General features: G+C 48.1%; 1 protein-coding gene across 1 annotated transcript in view; it reads left to right on the plus strand.

The window, feature by feature from the left end:
• Window positions 1-20827, plus strand: part of LOC138292330 (retinol dehydrogenase 7-like) — a 61420-nt gene extending 40593 nt beyond the window's left edge. Inside the window, exons 3-4 of the mRNA XM_069230880.1 lie at window positions 17783-17946; window positions 18643-20827. Of these exons, the coding sequence (XP_069086981.1) occupies window positions 17783-17946; window positions 18643-18839 (361 nt within the window). The 3' untranslated portion in view covers window positions 18840-20827. The remainder of the gene's footprint in view (window positions 1-17782; window positions 17947-18642) is intronic.
• The last annotated feature ends 4608 nt before the right edge of the window (window positions 20828-25435 follow it).

Consider the following 25435-nt stretch of genomic DNA (forward strand, 5'->3'; position numbering starts at 1 on the left):
CTAATGTATTGGTAACAACATGGGGTTATCAATCCTTCCTTGTTGCAGTTCCAAAGATTTCTTGTTTGTTTGTTGCTTGAGCGTGTCAACAACATTTTAACCCCTTAACTAGGATACTAGGGTCTTATCAGGACTAGGAATATAGGGGGACACCTGAAATCCCCTGTGATTTAAGGAAAAACGAAAGAATTCCAAATTAGTCCAGAATAGTGAGGTGTGCATGCGCACCTTGGTGTAATGAGGAAAAGATTTTACTCACTCAGGGGACAAGACTCTTAGGCCCTCATTACAACATTGGCGGTAAAAGCCGCTTACCGCCGTGCAGAAGACCGCCAACACACTGCCGCGGCCGCGGAATTCTGCCATGGTCATTATGACCCACAGCACGGAATCTGCCAAAATTCAGACACCCACAAAAGTCTGCCACACCAAAGGTCAGTGATAAACTGGCGAAAACAAAACCTCCACCGTTCACGCCAACGGAAATAGGCCCACACTATCACGACCCACGAATCCACGCGGCGGTCTTTCAACCGCGGTATTCCATTGGCGGTACACACCGCCGAGCTCAATATAATCACACTCTTACAAAACACAGCCACATTGGACAATTCAAAATACACACACCTGATACACATACACACACCACTCCCACACACCCAATACAATATAAAATAAACAACCACATCACCCACAAACCCCTACTACAAAAAATTCTGAAAGAAGCACAGAGAGGGACACCACCAGCAAGTACAACAGCATCCACAGGCACATAACACCATCACCCACACAACTTCCACGCACCTCACACAACACACCACTACATATCACCACACTTATCACCACACACACCACCCCACACATCACCTACACCACCCCATGGCACGGCAAAGACACCCCAGGTTCTCGGAGGAGGAGCTCAGGGTCATGGTGGAGGAAATTGTCCGGATAGAGCCACAGCTATTCGGATCACAGGTGCAGCACACCTCCATTGCTAGGAAGATGGAGCTATGGCGAAGAATCGTGGACAGGGTCAATGCAGTGGGACAGCGCCCATTGAATCGGGATGACGTCAGGAAGAGCTTGTAAGGACCTACTGGGGAAGGTGCGTTCCGTGGTCTCAAGACACCACCTTGCGGTTCAGCGGACTGGCGGCGGACCCCCACCTCCTCCCCCACAACTAACAACATGGAAGGAGCAGGTCTTGGTGATTCTGCATCCTGAGGGCCTTGCAGGAGTAGATGGAGGAATGGACTCTGGTAAGTCAAATCTTAACTATTACATCCCCCACCCTACCTGCATGCCATCACATAGCCCCACCCTCACCTCCATCACTTCAACTCCTCACAAATGTCCCACTATCACAACCCACACATCCTAACACCAAGCCCTGCATGCAACAACAAAGCATGGACACCCATCACCAAAGCATGGCCACTGCACATACCCATACACCCTCCTAAACCATGATCACACAAGGTCCTACACAGGAATGCAAGCACTGGGGTACACGGACACCCACCCATTGCACACTATGGCACACACAGATGTAATAAACATCCTTTTATACCCCTGCAGGACCCCTACCCAATGTCACCGGACAGGAGGGTCCATACATGTCCACACCACCAGCAGAAGAGGCCCACAGTGATGACAGCAGCTCTGTCCAACTGGATCTAGATGACCAGCCCGGCCCATCGGGGACCTCTGGACAGTTGGTTCCCCTGACACAGTCACAGGCCACCACAGAGATTCACCCCTCTGGAAACACCAGCACAGCACCCACCCAGCGGGCCCATACCTCTGTCCCCAGGACACATCACTCAGCAGTGTGTCCACCACTACAGGGAACCCAGGCTAACCCACCACCCCAACAACAACAGGGACCTGGGGGCAGTGGTAGTGGGCACACAGTCCAAGGGACGGAGGCCCAGGAACACATGTGAACTGGGAGGGCTGCTGTGCGACAGGAGGAGGACAGGCCCAGGGAACCCACTCTCCACGAGGCCCTCTCCTCCATGATGGGAGCCTACCACCACTCCCAGGAGACGATGGCGACGGTACTGGCCAAGTTTCAGGAGACACAGCGCCTGCAGGAGGAACAGTATTTGGGCTTCAGGGAAGAACTCAGAGCCATCAATTCCACCCTGGGCACCATCGTAGGGGTGCTGAAGGAGGTAATCAATACTAGGAGGGACACTGTGGCACAACAAGGGGCCCCTGACACTAGCATGGACGATGAACTGCCCACCACCTCCGCCGGCGCTAGTGGACAGGAGGCACCGCCACAGGACCACCACACCAGCACCCCACCCCCTGCAGAGGGAGAACAACCCCGCAAACGGTCCCTAAGATCCAGGACAAAGACAGAGGACGATGCCAAGACCCCTGCCAAGAAATGAGACCACCCTGAATGTCATCCTCCTGTCCCACTTTGTCACCCTGTCCATCCTTAAACTGCCCCAGCTCCACTTCCTATGCCCATTTGGGCAATGCACCTGTGAGACTAATGGACTGGACTCTGCCATGGACATTCCTCCACCATCAACCCTCACCATTTTGCAACCCCCTCCAATATTGAGCACTTAAATAAACACCCTTGAAGCACAAAACAATCTGGAGTCAGTCTGTGATTTTGGAATAGTGTATTAGCAATTACTGTGGCAAAATGCACTTTCAATTTTAATGTCAACATACCTATGTCACACAGCTGTAGTCCATGAGGAATCAAAGCAAATGTCACACAGTGGGACCCACATCTGTGAAATCGTAAGGGAAAGTGACAACTCAGTGAGCATACAGTGGGTGAAAATGACAGATAGTAGAGAGGTAGTAGTGTTAAAGTACATGTAGTAGGCAGGTTTGTATTCTTACCCGTGTCTCACTGGAAATATTGCAGGATCACTGAGTTCCTGTTGTCCATGTCCTCTTCTTCTGCTTCCTTGTCTTCACTGTCCACAGGCTCCACAGCTGCAACAATACCGCCATCTGGACCATCCTCCTGCAGAAAAGGCAACTGCCGTCGCAAAGCCAAGTTGTGAAGCATACAGCTGGCCACGATGATCTGGCACTCCTTCTTTGGTGAGTAGAATAGGGATCCTCCTGTCATATGGAGGCACCTGAACCTGGCCTTCAGGAGGCCAAAGGTGCACTCTATTATCCGCCGTGTTCACCCATGGGCCTCATTTTAGCGTTCCTCTGCCCTTGTCCTGGGATTCCTCACTGGGGTCAGTAGCCATGACAGGTTGGGGTAACCAGAGTCACCTGCAAATGGCGAGGGACAACTGTTAGACACACACTAACCTGGAGTGATATCCCCAGACAACCATTCCCATTGACTTGCTTCCAGGTGCTCACCTAATAGCCACACACGGTGCCTCTGGAGTTGACCCATCACATAAAGGATGCTGCTATTCCCCAGGATGTAAGCGTCATGCACTGAGCCATGGAACTTGGCATTCACATGGGAGATGTACTGGTCTGCCAAACACACCATCTGCACATTCATGGAATGATAACTCTTCCGGTTTCTGTACACCTGTTCACTCCTGCGGGGACATATGGCACACAAGACATTTTCTGTTTCCCCATGATTCAAACTGTTATGATGCCTCCAAAGAAAAATAGAATAAAAATAAAAGTAAATAACAACAAGTAGCTGCGTCAAATAGCCAGGGAGGACTCGACAATGGTAGCAGTCTCATGGAAAAAGCTGGACAGGACCTCCAACAAAACCACACTTCTTTGATGAGGCAATGAATGTTAGGGGAGTAGCCCAGTCCTTTGGGCTCCTGTCCCTCCTCATTGGTGCACAGGTTTCTAGGATGTGAAGTCTGTTTCAAAGAGCTTTCCATCTGCGGGCGTCAGGGTGCACTTTTCAAGCACTGTTGGTCCTCTCTTGCCCCTCTTCTTTGGCACACAGGTTTCTGGGACTTGAAGTGCTTTGGTGCAAAAAGAGTTCTAAACCACTGGAATCAGGGTGCACTTTTCAAGTGCTGATGGTCCTCTTCTGCCTCTCCTCCCTGATGCAAAGGGTTTTGGGACTTAGAGTTCCTTATTGCATGGCGTGTCCCATGCCAAGGGGCTCAGGGTGTGCTTTTCAAGTGCTGGTGGTCCTCTCATGTTCCTTCTCCTTGGTGTACAGGATTAGTCCCCTGGTGCAAAGGGCGTTCCCAAGTTACTTGCTTTTAGCAAAGCCTTATCTGGTAGAGACTCTATCTAGCCTCATATTCCTCACTGTAGAATATTCCTCAGGCATCAGACTGGACCTGCAAAAGTTTGAGCAGTACATCTGAGTGCTGGTAGATGGCACCGAAAGGCTCTGCATTTGTGACATTAGCTCAGGATTTGACTTGTGATGTGCCTCTATCAGCTAAGGCGATACCAAAGGTTACTTGTTCACCTGTTAGAGGCTTTTAACAGCAGATTCCTTACCTTAGAATGGAAACCAACACGGGCCTTCCCCGGAGTTGGGCCTACAAACTGGTTCAAACCAAAACATCACTGAGGACTGAGCATGCAACGTGCCTGTCACAATGAGCAGACTGTCAGGGCAGTAGTGTTTAGCAAGCATGTGGAGAGAAACCCACATACCAGTAGGGCAGGGAATCTAAGAGCTAAAGCACTGTTTGAGGCTTTGGCAGAACATGCCCGCGATCCCTCAAGAGGCTGCTTCTTGGCCAGTCCATAGCAATGCTTAATGCAGAGCACAATCCATCTGGAGACGTTCTGCTTCTGCACTTGTTTCCCTTTCTATGTACTGGTGAACCCCACAAACAGCTGATTATCTATCCGATGGTCTTTGGTGTGATCGAGATAGAAGGACAACTCTTTTTGGGTCTAGGCAGTGGAGTCTGTCTTCCTCTTTGGATGGGTGTGGCGGAGCGAAAAATATTGGCAATATGATACTTTGACTCGGATGGAAAGGTGCCATTACCTTTGGTAAAAAAGAGGCACGGTGGGGAGAACCAGTTTATCTGGGAAGAAGCTGGTGTATGAAAGTTGAACTGACAGAGCCTGTAATTCACTGACCCACCTGGCCAATGTGATGGCCACCAAGAAAATTGTCTTGAGTATCAGGAGTCGTCGAGGACAAATATGCATGGTTTCGAAGGAAAACACATCAGGTAGGTCAAAACCAAATTAAGTGTTCCATTGGCGCATAATAAAGGGCTTTGGAGGGAACGTGTTCAGGTGACTTGATCAGGGAGGATTTATCTGGCAACCACAAAAAAGCTGATACGATGAAGGATACTACTTAACTGTGCCCAGAGTAAGGGCTTGTCAGGCTAAGGACAAAACAAAGAACAAACATTTAGACAAGGATGCAGATAGTGGATCAATATGTTTATCAGTACGCCAAACCACAAACTTGTCCAAATAGCAGGAGTATATATTATTTGTTGATGGGTCCCAGGCTGCCACAATGACGTCACAGGCCTTCGGAGGGACGCTGAACACCCTCAACTGTAGCCACTCAATCCCCACACATGAAGGTGGATAGTGCAGAGGTTTGGTGCAGAACTCTACCCTTTTGTTGTGACAAGAGGTCCTCCTGAAAGGGCAGCCTGAGCAGAGAACAGATGTTTATGCTCAGGAGTTCTGGATACCATGCTGTCCTTGCCCAGTCCAGAGCTGGAGTCGCCAGGATGAATTGGGCTCAGTCGGTTCTAATCTTCTTCAGAGCTCAGGGGAGGAGAGGTATCAGTGGAAAGGATTGTAGGAGTCCCTTATTCCTGTCTAGTTGGAATACATCTGCGAGCGAGAGCCGCTTTGGAAACTTAAACATGCAAAAGTGCTAATATTGCACATTCTTGGCAGTGGCAAATACATCTAGCCAAGTTGTCCCCAGTTCTAAAGAGACCTTGAGACATCTCTAGTTGCAGCCAGCATTCATGGTCCATGAGGCGTCAATTACTGAGTTTGTCCACCCTAGCATTTAAAGATCGCACCAGATACTGCACAACCAGGAAAATGTCCTGATGGTCCAGCCATGTCCAAAGGACATTGTGACCGCTTGGTACCATATACCAGCGCGCAGAGGTACTGCTGAAGATATTCTGGATCCAGTCTGTCACCTGGGGATTATTCTAAGGTACAGAATCTGCAGCAGGAAGTTTCTGTCCTTTACCTGTCTTATGTGAAATACCCATATCAGGCTACAAGCCCAACTCTTAAAACCATAGAAACCAGGGTATGAAACAGCCTTTAGGCAACTCTGATTTTCATTGGTGTCATTTACCAAACCAATATCTATGATTAAGAGGCTAAATAGCTTCATGCAGTCAATGGCACATTAAAAATAAACCACATCAGACCTCTGTAATCATATGTGACAAAGATTTATAATAAAAGCACATTTCAAAAAGATACATGCAAAGACACAAACACAAAATAAAACACAGTGCAATGTTTCTGCAGTGCCAGAGCCATAACACAAACAAATATGAAACTCAGGAGGTAGGTATAAGCTAATGTATTGGTAACAACATGGGGTTATCAATCCTTCCTTGTTGCAGTTCCAAAGATTTCTTGTTTGTTTGTTGCTTGAGCGTGTCAACAACATTTTAACCCCTTAACTAGGATACTAGGGTCTTATCAGGACTAGGAATATAGGGGGACACCTGAAATCCCCTGTGATTTAAGGAAAAACGAAAGAATTCCAAATTAGTCCAGAATAGTGAGGTGTGCATGCGCACCTTGGTGTAATGAGGAAAAGATTTTACTCACTCAGGGGACAAGACTCTTAGGCCCTCATTACAACATTGGCGGTAAAAGCCGCTTACCGCCGTGCAGAAGACCGCCAACACACTGCCGCGGCCGCGGAATTCTGCCATGGTCATTATGACCCACAGCACGGAATCTGCCAAAATTCAGACACCCACAAAAGTCTGCCACACCAAAGGTCAGTGATAAACTGGCGAAAACAAAACCTCCACCGTTCACGCCAACGGAAATAGGCCCACACTATCACGACCCACGAATCCACGCAGCGGTCTTTCAACCGCGGTATTCCATTGGCGGTACACACCGCCGAGCTCAATATAATCACACTCTTACAAAACACAGCCACATTGGACAATTCAAAATACACACACCTGATACACATACACACACCACTCCCACACACCCAATACAATATAAAATAAACAACCACATCACCCACAAACCCCTACTACAAAAAATTCTGAAAGAAGCACAGAGAGGGACACCACCAGCAAGTACAACAGCATCCACAGGCACATAACACCATCACCCACACAACTTCCACGCACCTCACACAACACACCACTACATATCACCACACTTATCACCACACACACCACCCCACACATCACCTACACCACCCCATGGCACGGCAAAGACACCCCAGGTTCTCGGAGGAGGAGCTCAGGGTCATGGTGGAGGAAATTGTCCGGATAGAGCCACAGCTATTCGGATCACAGGTGCAGCACACCTCCATTGCTAGGAAGATGGAGCTATGGCGAAGAATCGTGGACAGGGTCAATGCAGTGGGACAGCGCCCATTGAATCGGGATGACGTCAGGAAGAGCTTGTAAGGACCTACTGGGGAAGGTGCGTTCCGTGGTCTCAAGACACCACCTTGCGGTTCAGCGGACTGGCGGCGGACCCCCACCTCCTCCCCCACAACTAACAACATGGAAGGAGCAGGTCTTGGTGATTCTGCATCCTGAGGGCCTTGCAGGAGTAGATGGAGGAATGGACTCTGGTAAGTCAAATCTTAACTATTACATCCCCCACCCTACCTGCATGCCATCACATAGCCCCACCCTCACCTCCATCACTTCAACTCCTCACAAATGTCCCACTATCACAACCCACACATCCTAACACCAAGCCCTGCATGCAACAACAAAGCATGGACACCCATCACCAAAGCATGGCCACTGCACATACCCATACACCCCCCTAAACCATGATCACACAAGGTCCTACACAGGAATGCAAGCACTGGGGTACACGGACACCCACCCATTGCACACTATGGCACACACAGATGTAATAAACATCCTTTTATACCCCTGCAGGACCCCTACCCAATGTCACCGGACAGGAGGGTCCATACATGTCCACACCACCAGCAGAAGAGGCCCACAGTGATGACAGCAGCTCTGTCCAACTGGATCTAGATGACCAGCCCGGCCCATCGGGGACCTCTGGACAGTTGGTTCCCCTGACACAGTCACAGGCCACCACAGAGATTCACCCCTCTGGAAACACCAGCACAGCACCCACCCAGCGGGCCCATACCTCTGTCCCCAGGACACATCACTCAGCAGTGTGTCCACCACTACAGGGAACCCAGGCTAACCCACCACCCCAACAACAACAGGGACCTGGGGGCAGTGGTAGTGGGCACACAGTCCAAGGGACGGAGGCCCAGGAACACATGTGAACTGGGAGGGCTGCTGTGCGACAGGAGGAGGACAGGCCCAGGGAACCCACTCTCCACGAGGCCCTCTCCTCCATGATGGGAGCCTACCACCACTCCCAGGAGACGATGGCGACGGTACTGGCCAAGTTTCAGGAGACACAGCGCCTGCAGGAGGAACAGTATTTGGGCTTCAGGGAAGAACTCAGAGCCATCAATTCCACCCTGGGCACCATCGTAGGGGTGCTGAAGGAGGTAATCAATACCAGGAGGGACACTGTGGCACAACAAGGGGCCCCTGACACTAGCATGGACGATGAACTGCCCACCACCTCCGCCGGCGCTAGTGGACAGGAGGCACCGCCACAGGACCACCACACCAGCACCCCACCCCCTGCAGAGGGAGAACAACCCCGCAAACGGTCCCTAAGATCCAGGACAAAGACAGAGGACGATGCCAAGACCCCTGCCAAGAAATGAGACCACCCTGAATGTCATCCTCCTGTCCCACTTTGTCACCCTGTCCATCCTTAAACTGCCCCAGCTCCACTTCCTATGCCCATTTGGGCAATGCACCTGTGAGACTAATGGACTGGACTCTGCCATGGACATTCCTCCACCATCAACCCTCACCATTTTGCAACCCCCTCCAATATTGAGCACTTAAATAAACACCCTTGAAGCACAAAACAATCTGGAGTCAGTCTGTGATTTTGGAATAGTGTATTAGCAATTACTGTGGCAAAATGCACTTTCAATTTTAATGTCAACATACCTATGTCACACAGCTGTAGTCCATGAGGAATCAAAGCAAATGTCACACAGTGGGACCCACATCTGTGAAATCGTAAGGGAAAGTGACAACTCAGTGAGCATACAGTGGGTGAAAATGACAGATAGTAGAGAGGTAGTAGTGTTAAAGTACATGTAGTAGGCAGGTTTGTATTCTTACCCGTGTCTCACTGGAAATATTGCAGGATCACTGAGTTCCTGTTGTCCATGTCCTCTTCTTCTGCTTCCTTGTCTTCACTGTCCACAGGCTCCACAGCTGCAACAATACCGCCATCTGGACCATCCTCCTGCAGAAAAGGCAACTGCCGTCGCAAAGCCAAGTTGTGAAGCATACAGCTGGCCACGATGATCTGGCACTCCTTCTTTGGTGAGTAGAATAGGGATCCTCCTGTCATATGGAGGCACCTGAACCTGGCCTTCAGGAGGCCAAAGGTGCACTCTATTATCCGCCGTGTTCACCCATGGGCCTCATTTTAGCGTTCCTCTGCCCTTGTCCTGGGATTCCTCACTGGGGTCAGTAGCCATGACAGGTTGGGGTAACCAGAGTCACCTGCAAATGGCGAGGGACAACTGTTAGACACACACTAACCTGGAGTGATATCCCCAGACAACCATTCCCATTGACTTGCTTCCAGGTGCTCACCTAATAGCCACACACGGTGCCTCTGGAGTTGACCCATCACATAAAGGATGCTGCTATTCCCCAGGATGTAAGCGTCATGCACTGAGCCATGGAACTTGGCATTCACATGGGAGATGTACTGGTCTGCCAAACACACCATCTGCACATTCATGGAATGATAACTCTTCCGGTTTCTGTACACCTGTTCACTCCTGCGGGGGGGGGACCAAAGCCACATGTGTCCCATCAATGGCATCTATGATGTTGGGGATATGTCCCAGGGCATAGAAGTCTCCTTTCACTGTAGGCAAATCCTCCACCTGAGGGAAAACGATGTAGCTCTGCATGTGTTTCAGCAGGGCAGACAACACTCTGGACAACACGTTGGAAAATATAGGCTGGGACATCCCTGATGCTATGGCAACTGTTGTTTGAAATGACCCACTTGCAAGGAAATGGAGTACTGACAGCACCTGCACTTGAGGGGGGATTCCTGTGGGATGGCGGATAGCTGACATCAGGTCTGTCTCCAACTGGGCACACAGTTCCTGGATTGTGGCACGGTCAAGCCTGTAGGTGATGATCACATGTCTTTCCTCCATTGTCGACAGGTCCACCAGCGGTCTGTACACCGGAGGATGCCGCCATCTCCTCACATGTCCCAGCGGACGGTGCCTATGAAGGACAACAGTGAGCACATAGTCAAACAACTCAGAGGTACGTAAACACAGCTTACACAGAACACGTATCATAATCCGATATTTGGCCTGTATGTGTGTTGAGGCTAGGCCTAGGTATGTGTGACGCAGTTAAAAATTAAGCCATGTGGGCCCCTGAAATGGCGGCTGCCTGACCTGTAAAGTGGGACAGTGGGATGTGAGGTAACTGCGCTGGCGTTGTACACTGTCGCAGTAGGCGGTCGAAGACCGCGGCGCAATCCTGCATTGGTTAACATTGGACCCTATGGGTCCCAGGAGCCAATGACGATGTGCGCTGGCGGTGACGGTACGCACCGCTACGGACGTGACCGCCATTTTCTATCTGTTCAATCACTCGGTACCTGATCTTCGACAGGAGAGGACCTACACTGCAAGTGCTGCTGTGACCTCGATCTGGAAGAGACAATGGCTTGTGCGACTGGGGAAAGGGCCCCTGCCTTCACATCGGAGGAGTTGGAGAAACTCGTGGATGGGGCCTTCCCCCAGTACACGCTACTCTACGGTCCTCCAGACAAACAGGTAAATACACTGTGAGAATGCTGTATGGGCTATGCCTGTGTGGAGTGGGGTGGATGAAAGAAGGGGGGGGAGATTGAGGCGTGCATGAAACAATGGTGAGGGCATGTGCATAATGGCAAGGGTAGGGATGGGGGCCAATGACTGTGATGGTGCATTTGGTAATAACTTTTCTTTTCCCCCGTACAATTCATGTAGGTCAGCGCCCACCAGAAAAAAGATATTTGGCGTGCCATCGCCAAGGACGTCCGGACCGTGAGGGTCTACCACAGACGGAGCACCCACTGCCGTAAAAGATGGGAGGACATTCGCCGCTGGAGCAAGAAGACAGCGGAGGCCCAGCTGGGGATGGCCTCCCAACGTGGGAGGGGTGCTCGTCGCACCATGACCCCCCTGTTGTTCAGGATCATGGCGGTGGCGTACCTGGAGTTGGATGGGTGCTTGGGGGCATCACAGCAGCCACAAGGGGGTGAGTACACTCTCATTCTACTGATTTTGCATGCAGTGGAGGTGTCTGAGTGGGGGAGGTGGGCTGTGGGTTTCCCTAGGCCAGGGCGAGTTTAGGAGGTAAGGTCCCCTTGTGCTGGCAGAGCCTGAGGCACCCCACCCCACCTGTGTACAGTGCCAAGTACACCTAGTCAGGCTCCTGTGAAATCAATGTGCGCAGATGTCGTCCAAAGCCTTGTAGCCCATGTCCCAGGGATTGAACAGTGGAGGCCAAGTGTGCAGCGTAGTGCAGGGGGCTTCTGTGTCTGTCGTGTCCGCCAAAGGTAGTGGTAATGCATGCACTCAACATGTCTTACTTCTGTCGTCCCTCCCCCCTTTTTGTGGTCTCCCTGTTCATGTGTGCATTAGCATCATCAGGCGGAGGAGCAGTGGCAACGGCACAGGAGGGAGCTGCATCCCATATGGCCCTGGAGGGCGAGACAACGGAGTCGGAGTACACCAGTGGGACGGAGGGCGAGGGGCGCTCCACTGCGGGGACAGGAGCTGACACCAGTGACACGGACTCGTCCTCTGATGGGAGCTCCCTTGTGGTGGCGGCAAGATCTGTGCCCCGCACCTACAGGTACACCCGCCACCCCCCCTACCAGCACCGCCCTCCCAGCAGCCCCTCAGCCTTTGCCCCGTGCCCGCTCACTCAGGAGGGTGGGCATCACCTTCGCCCCAGGCACCTCAGGCCCTGCCCCTGTCACCCCTGCTGCCCTCAGTGAGGAGGCCATTGACCTCCTCAGGTCCCTCACTGTTGGGCAGTCTACCATTTTGAATGCCATCCAGGGTGTAGAAAGGCAGTTGCAACAAACAAATGCATTCCTGGAGGGCATTCATTCTGATCAGGCGGCCCTTCAGCGTGCTTTTCAGACTCTGGCCTCAGCACTGATGGCAGCCATTGTCCCTGTGTCTAGCCTCCACCCTGCAGCTTCCTCCACCCAGACCCAATCCCCTCTACCTCAGCCTATCCCAAGCACACCTTCAGACCAGCATGCACACACATCAACACACAAGGAAAACTCAGGCAAACATAAGCACCACACATCTCACAGGCACTCACACAAGCATCACACACATGCAGACACACCAACATCCACTGCCTCCACTGTGTCCCCCTCCTCCTCGTCTCCCTCCTCCCTCCCAGTCTCGTCTCCACTCACACCTGCATGCACTACATCTACAGCCACTACTGCCATCACCAGCACACACTCCACCACACCCCGCTCACGTGCAGTCACCACCCCCACTGCCATTCACACTTCCCCTGTGTCCTCTCCCAGTGTGTCTGTGACGCCACCTCCCAAGATACACAAACGCAGGCACACACCCACCCAACAGCCATCCACCTCGCGACGGCCTCCAGCGCATGCACCTTCACCCAAAGTCACCAAACCAACACCTCCTACAACCACAACCTCTTCCTCCACTCCCAAACCCCCTCCAGCTACCCGTCCCAGTGTTTCCAAAAAACTTTTCCTGTCCAACCTTGACCTCTTTCCCACACCTCCCCCACCCCGTCCGCCTCCTAGGGCCCGACTCTCCAGGTCCCAACCTAGCACCTCAGCCACAACATCTCCAGGACCAGTGGTGCCTGTAGTCACCGGAATCTGGAGTGCACCGGCCACCAGGGCAGCCAGTGTGGCACAGAGCCACAGGACGGACATTCCCCTACCTGTGAAGCATCTAAAGTTGCCCTGTGCCCGACGGGAGAGGGGGAAGTCTCCAGCCACCAAAGCCGCTCCCAGAGGTACAGGTGGGAGTGTGGAGGCAGCTGCGACACCTTCCAAGGTGGGGAAGGGACACAAGAAAGTCAGCAGGTCTCGGAAGAGCAGCATGCTTGAGAAGACCGCCATCATCCCCACTGCCCAGGAGCCCACCGCCATCATCCCCGCTCCCCAAGAGGCCACCGCCAGCACCAGCCCCGCTGGGCCATGAAGGACCGCCAGCACCAGCCCCGCTGGGCCAGAGAGGACCGCCAGCAACTGAGTCACTGCAAAGGACACTGCCGCCACAAGCACCGCTGAACAGGGCACTGCCGCCACAAGCCCCGCTGAACAGAGCACCGCCGCCACAAGCACCACTGAACAGGGCACCGCCGCCACAAGCACCGCTGAACAGGGCACCGCCGCCAGAAGCACCGCTGGCCCATGAGCGCCAAGGGCACTCACGCTACTGAGTCCGTCACAAGCAGGATGAAGCACTCTGGGCACCATGCCCCCTCCTGAACCAGTGGATACTGTCATCCACTACCTCAGTCCTTAGCAGGATGAAGCACTCTGGGCACCATGCCCCCTCCAGAACCAATGGAGACTGTCATCCACTACCTCAATCCTTAGCAGGATGAAGCACTCTGTGCACCATGCCCCCTCCAGAACCAGTGGAGACTGTCATCCACTTGAGAGACTGTGGCTTTGCACTCCCCAGGATGGAACAGTGGGCAACCCACCCACTGTAGAGACTTGAGAGACTGTGGCTTTGCACTCCCCAGGATTGAACAGTGGGCAACCCACCCACCGTAGAGACTTGAGAGACTGTGGGTTTGCACTCCCCAGGATGGAACAGTGGGCAACCCACCCACTGTAGAGACTTGAGAGACTGTGGCTTTGCACTGCCCAGGATTGAACAGTGGGCAACCCACCCACTGTAGAGACTTGAGAGACTGTGGCTTTGCACTCCCCAGGATGGAACAGTGGGCAACCCACCCACTGTAGAGACTTGTGAGACTGTGGCTTTGCACTCCCCAGGATGGAACAGTGGGCATGTGGCCCTCTCGTGGGTTTGGCGTCGTGCACTCAACTGGCTGAGGTGCCCCCCTTTTCCTCCCCCTGATGTGCCTGTTTTCTTGCTCTCTGATGCCCCTGCTGTGTTCTCTCCATCATGGTCGGGGATCTTATGTGGGCCTCGCCCATACCGTGTGGGCCCAGTGTTGCACGGACTTCATTGGAGCACTACCTAGACTACTAAGCTTGGTGTATATTTTGTTTATAGTGTATATATATATATTTTTGTGTACTTGATTTTAATATATTACAATGGTTACACTCATTTTCTTTTGTCTTTGCATTCTTCCGGGGGGCTTGGGGGTGTAACTATAATGTATCATGCTGTATTAGTGTGTGTGTTGTGGTGGGTGAGGGTGGGGGTGGGGGTGTTGCGTGTGTGTGTCTCTGTTTTTTCCCTCCCCCCTCCTCTGTGTCGTAGGTGCAGTACTAACCGTTGTCTTCGCCGCGGACGTTCGTGCTCCTGGTAGAGGAGCAAGAAGATAAGGGCTGGCAGGATCTGCAGCTCTGGTTCCATGGCGTCCGGATTCCTCGTGGGGTGTGTAGAGGTGAGCGTTTTCCCTTCGACGTCCTGTTTCCACCGTGTTTTTGTCCGCAGTGAATCTGCCCCGGAAAAGGTGGCGGATTGGTAGGTTGTGATACTGTGGGCGGTACTTTGTCTTCCGCCTGTCTGTTGGCGGTGACCGCCACGCTGTTTGTACCGCCGTGGCGGTCGGCGTGTTAAAGTGGCTGTCTTTGTTGGCGGTTTCCGCCACGGTCGTAATTGCTATTTTTTTTACTGCTGGCCTGTTGGCGGTCTTACCGCTGCTTTAACACCGTCCACCAGGGTTGTAATGACCACCTTAGTGCCATCCTCTAAACTGCAGGGAGGCCGCAATCGGCTGAAAAGAACTCCAACAATATGGAAACTGAAATTAACTTGAAACTGACAGTGAAGGTTGGTCTGCTCTGTCTGTTGCAGTATTGGGTCATTGTCTCCTCGTGCTGCGCTTCATATTGATGGAGTTCTTTTCAGCATAAGCTCCTCAGGCTAGAGAAGGTGACAGCACAGATGGTGGACTGATCAAGATCTAAAATATAGTGTTACTCAAAGTGGACTTGTAACTGAACACTAACCACGTTTTTCAGAAATCCTCACCAGCCACCATACCCCTGTAGTCATATGAATATTTTAAAAGAAAACATTTCTATAGAGGCATTTTAAAATATGTCATATTCACTGTTGCTAAGGGATATTGAATTATATCCATGAGATGTGCACTTTTTGAGTGACACATAGAGAATGCGACTCAACATCAATCATAGCACCTAGAGCTGTTTGCTTTCCTTCCTACGTACATCATGGATTCAGATATAACAGTTAGTCAAATCAAACACCAGGGTTTTCATGCTGGCACTGAGTGTGTCACCACATTAGAGTAAGCATTGCCTGCAATGACCTGGAGTGTAAATATGTAATTGAAAAGAACTGATTGAAAACATTCATCTGCAAAGCTTTGGAGCATCATAAAATTGTTTAACAATACCAGACAATTCTTGTGGTTTTTTAAATGCAGCATATTTGTACTTCATAGATCACCTTTCTGTAATTTACTATGGCTATCTTTCCAATTGCTCTAACATATGCATTGTTCGAAGCAGGATTTATGGAGTATAAGTGGCAGCATTTTGGCTTAAGATTGCTAGTGGCTCTGGAAACAGGGGAGAGATTTTACCCACTGGATGACCAGAAGCCATTGGATGTTTAGTTCCAACAAATTAAAAATCATGACTTGTGGGTCACACAAGTATTTTCTTCTTCCCGATGTTCTACTGAGCTAGGCAGATTACCTTAACTGGCTCCTTCGATGAAAGTCTTGACTAGCTAACTTGCATGCTGACCTTAGCCAAGAAATCCAGAGCAGTTTGAATGTCAAGACCTCTATCCATCATCAATGACACCCCAAGATAATCTTCCCTCTACTTAGCTTCTCTCACTTTGTTCAGACCATTTTTATTCCGTTGCTTTCACATCTCGGTAATGTCAATGGTTTTTAGCTTGGTGAACCAGCGTATTCTTGTGCAACTTCCAATGGATCCATAGTATTGCAGCAAGAGTCCTGTAACTTCAACTCAGATCTCCACATGCTTCCTGTAGACAGAAGGTCCTAGCATCACCCCCTGCATCCTTCATAGAGTGTGGACTTCCTTCCTCTAAAGCAGACAACACCTTGTGACCCAGATGGAGCTTTAGCTCAAATGTCAATCTCGAAATCAAAAGCCCAAACTTCTGTTAAACCCGACTTGAAGGTTCAACTGTCCCCCTCCACACAACTAAGCTATCTAGACTTTATCAAAGCTTTTAAAACTCACCCATTCTTCCTCACATAGCATTAACATTGTGAAGCATACATATGACGCCAGAAGTTTATTTCTCCCAGACCATGCAATAAGTGACTTCAAAGCTAATTGAGTATGCTTCAAGATACGATTTTCCACTTACTCTTAACCAGACTCACCAAGCCATGTTTAGAGCACATCTCCAGGCCACATAGTTGGCACTTACACATTGTTCTACCTATGCACATATGCACAACCATCATCCACACAACCTTCCCTCTCTCGTTCTGAAATTTCTTGCCTCCCACTTTGTTAACCCTACCTCTTTCATATCCTCCATTTCTAATTTGCTTTTTGATGTTCGTCTCGGGAACAAAGCGGTTCTCCAATTGTCCCTTAAACAACACTTTTGATCCACATGAATGTTTAACTAAGCAGCACATGTCTTATGCATACTTGCATGGAACTACATTCCTTCCAGAGAAGAGGTCACAGCACTTTGGGTCTACATCAGTAAAACAATATACTAAATAAATGATAACAATAATGGCTGCCATTATTGAGCAGTATGCTTTCTCTTTGATAGCTAAAAATAATTTCAGACAATGCCAAGAGTTGGAAAGCCACAGCTACCTGACTGCTTGTAAATCAATTTGTCACAAGAAAGTTACTATGGTAAGTTACCGCACTTGTTTAGAACACTGAAATCAGGACCTTTGGTAGGGTTACTTAATTGTGCTAAATGGGATCCTTGTGGGGATGAGCAGATGTCTCTATTGGGTTATTTGGTTGGGCAAACTCAATCAGTCAATTAATTCCAAGTCATATTGTAATTTTCCAACAGTTACTATTACTGGAAATTTACAGTGTGGGAACACCTTCAGCGATTAATGGAAAATAAGGTCATTTACATAAGACGCTTTAGGAAATTTCTTGAAGTCATGATTGTAGGTCCTTATTGGTGTTTATGAAGCTATAAAACCTGGATGAGGATTGACATGGACTTAAAGATCTCTTTAGAAGTGATGTGTAGGGATCTAAAAATGTCAAAGAATATGACTGGATTTGATGTTTGCACTACAAGACTCCCAATCCACAATAGGATCTCATGGAAGGAAGATCGCTGATGCTGACACTTGTATTGTTTCAGGCGTGACCTGTCTGCTTTTGGAGTGAAAGTCTCCATCATCGAGCCTGGGAGTTTCAAAACCTCACTCACCAACAGGGAGGTCCTCAAGGCAAACCTGGAGGGGATCTGGAGCCATCTGTCTTCGGAGGTGAAGGAGAGCTACGGAGAGGAATACTTTAAGAACTGTAAGTGCTTTGCTCATGTACCTAGTGTTCTACCAGCAATGCAGCAAACTGAGGTCTGGCCAGGCTTTGGTGGACGTATGTGTGTGTTTCTCTCCAAGCTTCCTGCTTTTTGAAGCAACCAAATGCTCTCAGATGTCTGGCCAGGATGGTGCCTTTAAATAACAAAATACACATAATAACCAATACAAAGGGCTGATCCTGGAGTGTAGATTTTTCAAAGTCTCAGTAGTCACTGCCTGGACTGTCATTCCGTGCCATTGCCCAGTCTCAGCCTTGGCAGGACGAGGCTGAAGGCAGTTTGGCTGTAATGTAAGGTGGATTATTTGTTGTTGTTTGACAAGTGTTTACTACTACAAAGGATCATTGTTAAATACTATTCTAGAAACATGGGAAAACCATGGAAATAATGATTACTTGCTTCAACTCCACTCTACCTACATCATATCATCCCCTTGCAGTGTCAATTTGAGGTACTGGTGGGCTTTGCTTTGTGTTTGTGTCCCTGGCAACCACCTGCACCAGATCAGGAAAGGCAAGGCAAAGCTCTGGAACTTAATAAATCTGCTCACCCTTTTCCAATAAAAAGAATGAGGCCTCCCAAAGTTCACAAATGTTGCAACTTGCAATGTAATAATATATAAGCTAAAGGTATTTCTGTGATCTCACTTTATACATGTTTCTTTTTTATGTGTGTAGTTTGCATGAAAATGGAGGCAATGACTGGAATGATGAAGACCAACCTCTCACCAGTGACAGACAGCATTGAGCATGGATTGACTGCTGTGCGCCCACGAACCCGCTATTCAGCCGGCTGGGATGCCAAATTTATTGCCATCCCGCTCTCATACCTTCCAACAATATTGGTTGACTATATCCTGGCTAAACTTTTTTAAGAAGATGTGCAAACCACAAACCTTACAGCTGGGAAGGAACAACAGAAGACATCTTGCTTGACTTGCTTACTGATGCTTTGCTAGACCTCCCCTTCGTCAGGACTGGCGAAGGAGCAGGTTTTTCCTTTCTCTTTCACTGCCTATCTTTTAAGTATGCTGGTAGGTTACCTTTTTCCCCAGCGGTGCAGGGATTCCACCTATGGGTACTTCATTGCAGAATCTGTTCTCCCACATTTTTCACTATCTTCTAAGAGGGAAGCTCTCATAAAAGTGATCTTTTAAGAAAGCCTTTCTTTTCTTTGATGACGTTTTTTCCCTTGGGTAACCTCCCTTTCTCTTGGGTCACCTAATGTGTTTCAGTGTGTTTTTCGCTAAGGGCTACCTCTTGCTACTCATTTGATTAAATATCTTCTCCAGGGTTTAATTCGATTCTTCTTTGATGACCTCGTTTGTTTCTGTGACTTTCTATATTTTTAAGAGGTCTATCTTCTGTTTGAATTATTTTTATGTTTATTCGTTTTGTGATGCAAACTCCATATCTCAGTTGCTTCTTACCACTAGAAAAGTAAGAGATTAGCTTGGTTCAAGGTTGCATAGTGCTTCAAAGTACCCTGTGGGATGTATCTATCATAACGACAAGCATACCTTAATGCATTCAGGAGTATTGGACAATGTGGTTAATTTAGATACCCCATGAGGTAACTGGGAGTTCATGTGGTAGTCCAGCTGAGTTTGGCTGTCCCCAAAGTCTGACTTTCTTGGTTCTTGTTTCACATAACTGCCTAGGATTCAAAGTTAAATGCTGCATATTTAGATAGGTCATTTAGATTTTGACTTCCAGACTCATATGGGTACGAGGTTAATGGTGTTTTTGGGAGATTTATAAAAAGCACAACAGGAAGATGTTTTCTTTATCTAAACGATCTGTCCCTTTGACTACTATTCCCCCAGCTTCGATAACTTAGCACTCTTTCTAGATCTAATTAGGCAAATGACCCATGAAGGTATTGGGTTGACAGAAATGCAATATGTATCGATAATATTACTCACTGATATCCCAGAATTTTGGTAAGGTTACAGCCATGGGGGGCATTTTGTAGCTGTCTAAAGACCCTTGCAGGTTTTTCCTAACCCAGTGGGTCTTTTCACTTTCAGTTGTTTTAGAAGGAGAAACAGTGAAGGGGTTTGTTTTTTGCTTTGTAACACAATCTCTAGGTGTATTACAGCCATGGATGGAATAGGGCAAAGAGTTGGAACTTTCCTGCAGATGATTCTCTTAAATTTATAACTATAACGGGCCATTTTCTTGCGGATTAGTGTAAACTTGGAGATTAATTTAAATTGGATTTCTATTCTATTCTTTCGTATTGCGTTATCTGGTTTAAGCCTCCATACTCCTGAAACTTTTAGAAGTCTAATTCATATTTAGGTGATTGTTTTTGCGTTACAGGAATCAGCTTGTTTGGGCCACCTATATTTATTTTGGACAGTTTCATCACTTAGTGGACGTGATCCGTCACACATCCTTTACACGTCTTTGCAAGTTTCTCTCTTCCGTCCTACTTTGTTATGACTCTATTTCAGTCTGCCAAGACGTCAGTGGTCTTCATTTTCTTCAGCCATAATGGAAATAAATTAGGAGTTTAATCCCATCCAAAAAAGTAACTTGTTATTTAGAACAAAGTGTTAAAAGACGCCTGCCACTGTTTGTGCATTTTTGGACAGATGTACCAGACAATATTTCTTAAACAGAATTTATCAGTGAGTATTGCTTCTCCCAGGAGAATAAGAGAAGGGTTGAGATTGAGATGTCCTATAATCCCGAGCTTTTCAAAACTCATTGGAGTGTTACTTGATTAATGTGCTTAATTTTGAGGAAAAAAGTAATGAAAAAAGATTAAGTGCAGTGGCCTAAAGAATTTCTTGTATGCCCTCTGCCAGATGTGCCAAATGGTGCAGTGACTGAATAAAAGGCTGCCTAGTCTTGATTCCGCCTCTAGGCTCTTTCTTTCCTTACCACCTCACACATTATGAGGGTCATTATGACCCTGGCGGTCAGTGATAATGTGACGGTAGTACTGCCAACAGGCTGGCGGTACATACCACCACATTATGACATTTGTGGGTTGGCTGGAGCCAACCCGCCAATATACCACACCGACCACCATGGTGGTAGCAGCCGCCGGGCCGGAGATAACAATCTCCAGCCCGGCGGCCGCTAATGTACCGCCAGCGGCATATGGACCCTGCCTACCGCCATGGAATTCCTTCACTGTCACTGGTAGGAGGCCCACCCACACCACTAACACTCCCCAGATGCCCCTCACCCACCCTCCTCCATCCACGCTCTCCCCTTCTAATCTCCCACCCCCATACACGCATAATCGCAGACACGCATACACACACTCACTCACACAGGTATACAAGCATGCATCCATTCATTCACGCACACATCACTACCACATTCACACTGACACCCAGACACGCATTCTCATTTCCATTCATACACGCAATCTCACACATGCACACACACACACACGCAAACAGCATTACACATACACTCGCATTCATGCACACACTCACACATTCATGCACACAGCCCTACACATGCACACACAACACTCCCCACCCCCTTCCCTGCTGGAATCCCAACTTACCTCTATCCAGGGAGTCTTCCGGCAGTGGACGGGACGGGGCGCTGCTACCTCCAGCAGCCCCCACCAGCAGAACACCGCCAGGCCGTATTATTTTTCATAATATGGCTGGCAGCGGTCTACTGGCGTGGCGCTGCAGGTGGTAGCGCCACCTTAACACCATCCTCTAGTATGGCCACAGCCGTATTTCCACCCTTCTTGTGGCGGAAATCCAGCTGTTGTCATATTTTGGCAGACAGATGTTAGCTTCAGCAAAGGTCTTTTGGCAGCTGTCACCACTGTGGTAGGCAGCATTTACCGCCATTCTCAAAATGAGGGCCTATGTCTTTTTAGGGGTGGGTGAACAATTCTGCTCCGCTAGCAGAGTTCGCAGAGTTTTGCCCACTCCATGTACCCCTTGGAGCATGGAGTTCCAGCAAAGTTCCACCAACCTCTGTGTGGAGGGGTTTTTTCTCATGTGCACTTGCCTACTTTAAGTTCAGTGCAGGTGGTCGCAGCAGGTCGCAACCGTTCACGTTGAGAAAGCTGCTGTTTGAGGAGGAAATATACTTGAGTGGCAGAAAGAAGCAGCACTCTCTGGCATGTCAAATGGTGCAATTCGTGCTGATTTTCAGGGTGGCTCCTGGAGCTAAAAATCTGTGCAGACAGGGGGACGTGCCAAATTCCACTATCTCATGGAACTCCACATAATCTCCAGAAGTATTTATGTACCTCCGAGGAATTCCACGGAGTGAAGATCCATGAGTTCCGCCCACCACTGGTGTCTTTTTCGCACTCTTGCAGCTTTCATCTCTGCTTGCTCCCTTTGTCACTGTTCTCCTATCTTAATCTTCTTCTACCCTCTCCCTTTTCTGCCTCTCACATACCACAATGTCACTTAGATGCTTAGCTTCCATGCACTCTCATCTCAACCTATTCTTTGAGCACCTCCAGCTCGGAGGTAGCCATAATACTGCCATCGCTATATCGACTCAGCAGACCGCCAACATTTTCGTGGCGGTCGCACCACCACGAAAATGCTGGCAGTCATGCACCCGGCGACAGGAATCTTCATTCCTGTCACTAGCAGACACCCCCCACATGACCACACAACTACAGTCACACACTCCCACTCACCCACGCATTTGCTTACATACACCCCCACATACTCGCATCCAAATACGCTTTGAGATACACCCATTCACTCGTGCACACGAACAGACACATACACTCTCATGCACCACTCAAACAGACACATACACTCGCATGCACGCACTCACACACATACACTTGCATGCATGCACTCAAACTGACACATACACTTGCATGCACACACAACTGATACCCCCATCCGCATTCACACAAACATACACGCACTCACACAACGCCCCCTCGGCATACACGCACTCACACATGCACACACAGATACCCCTGCATTCATACACACACGCAGACACCACACACATTCACACAACACTGCCCTCCCAACCCCTCCCCCCTTTTGAACGATCAACTTACCTGCTTCGGCGAGGTGGCCACCCAGGAGGGAATGGGTCTCGGTGCAATCCACCGCTGGCACCACACCCCGTGCAGGAAACCGCTGCACCGTATTACAGATCGTAATACGGTGGGCAGCGTCCTGTTGGCATGGCGGTGTCAGCAGTGGAAACTGCCTCTATTACTACATCAGCCAGGCCAAAGCTGTCGGATTGGGTGGAAATTGGCACAACGTCGTAATATGGCAGTCTTCGGACTGCCAGCACTGGTGGTCTTTTGGCGCCCACGGCTTCCGCGGTTTTCGAAAAGACTGCCGAAGTCATAATGAACCTCACCAGCATGAGTCCGTCCCCTAGAGCATCTGTCATTCCTAAAATCACTGGTCTCAGACATTCCCATGGAGTCTTGCTCCACTAAGTTGTGTATAGTAGCTATGGGTGTACAAATTCTCAGATTTATTTCCACAAAATTATGCAAAATGTCAGAAAAGCTATGGAAAAGTAAATGTAGTTTACACAAAATGCATTTTGGGTGTCTCAGGTACAAATCCTTCAGTTCAAAAGTTAATCAAGAGACCGATTGAGGGACTAGTCTGCAGAGAAAATGTTTTTTGGGGCACATTTTCTGTTTGAATCTGTCTTCCCACAAGACATTTTTTCTAATTTCAGCACACTTCAGAAAAATGTGTGTGCAATTTCACACTGGTGTAATTTGGGACATTTTATGCATAAGGTACAATTGCTCAAACCATGAAAGCTCAACAAGAAAATTTCACATATGTTTAATAGTAACACCTATTGTTAAGTGCCAAGAGCCAATTCAGTTTGTGGTGTGCGCCATATGAATCGTTCATAATAAATATTGAAAAACAGATTAATATTGTTTAAATAATCTCAGAAACACATGACCAGTCAGTGGTAAGAGGCCAAGTATTAGTGAGCAGTACACAACACAAAACACTTTAGCAAAAGGGTAGGTCAATGTGCAAGCCTTCAAGGTAGAAGTGGGGATGGGTTGGTACGCGCAAGTGCAAAGATGAACCCAATATCTTTTAGTTGGGCCAAGAATATGACGGCATTTCTAGCACTACCAGCTAAGGAACAATAAGACTTTCTACATTAATAAATGTCCTTAGAGGTTTAAAAAGTCAGGTCTACACAAATCAGACAATTAGAGGAGTGATATTTACTGCTAATACATTTCGGCTGATCAGTATGCCAAAAGGAATATTCTATTTAAAAAATACAAAAAACAAGAAACATAAATAGAGACATGTCATAATCTAAAAAGGTAATAATGAAGAGCTTAAATTATAAAGCTGTCAGTACCTTTATTTTAAAAAGGTCAGCAAACCTAAGTTCACGTACCTCCTTCAAACCTTAAAAATGTTGAGATCAATTATATAATTTGAGAAGTCATCACTGATGTCATCAAAAATGGCATGTAACAGGATGTAAGATATTGTTAGTTTAGTTAACCATATTTGGAAAAATTCTGAGTTTTTTAGAATTTGTTCTGTAATCATAACTTCACTTTAACAACTTTATTTTTATTTTTATTGCATATCTATCTATCTATCTGAAATATAGATAGACAGATAGATCGATAGATAGAAAGATAAAACACACATAACTCACAATCTGGTGGTAGAGGCACTAACAGTTAGTCCCACATATCTTTCAATTATCATGAAACTGTGCAGTAATTCCATAACATATTCTGAAGAGTTCATGAAACCCAGGGACCTAACAACTACTATCCCCCAACACAAGACAAAAAGCAATTGTCTGTATCCACATTATAAGAGTATGGTCCAGCACTCTACATCAAACATTCCAGTAAATTCCAAATTCAAAGTAAAGTCAACATGAGAGTACATTAATAAGCTTAAAAGTCCTTTCTAGGTGCAGTTTAATCACACAATGTTCAAATGTAGAATATTTAAAAAAAAATATTTCTGTATAATGTCTTCACATTCTTCATATCTTGTCAAGACACACATCTACTTTCTGTTGTAGCCAACATGTTTTGTTCATAAGAACTTCTTCAGGGCTCATGTATCCAGTGTTGATCTCTTATGATACTGCTGCAGAATGTGGAGACTGCCCTCCATATCTTTGGAGTATATTATATACTACTAATTACCCTGAAAGAGATGGTTCATTGTGACAGGTTTCCGGTTAACCCTGAAGTAGATTAGATACATGAGTCCTGAAGAAGTTCTTATGAACAAAATGTGTTGGCCACATCAGAAAGTTGAACTGTGTCTTGATAATATATGAGGAATTTGAAAAATGTTATGAAATACAGATTATCTTTTAATACTCTTTTAAGTGTATTAATGTGCCCTCATACATATATGACCCAGTGGCAGTCCGTAGTGTTAGTTAGGACCACATTTCCTTAGAAGAAATACTTGAATTGCTTATAACTTTGGCACTGTTTGATGAATCTTCACAAAACGTT

The sequence above is a fragment of the Pleurodeles waltl genome, chromosome 4_2 (genome assembly GCF_031143425.1).
Source record: "Pleurodeles waltl isolate 20211129_DDA chromosome 4_2, aPleWal1.hap1.20221129, whole genome shotgun sequence".
NCBI lineage: Eukaryota > Metazoa > Chordata > Amphibia > Caudata > Salamandridae > Pleurodeles > Pleurodeles waltl.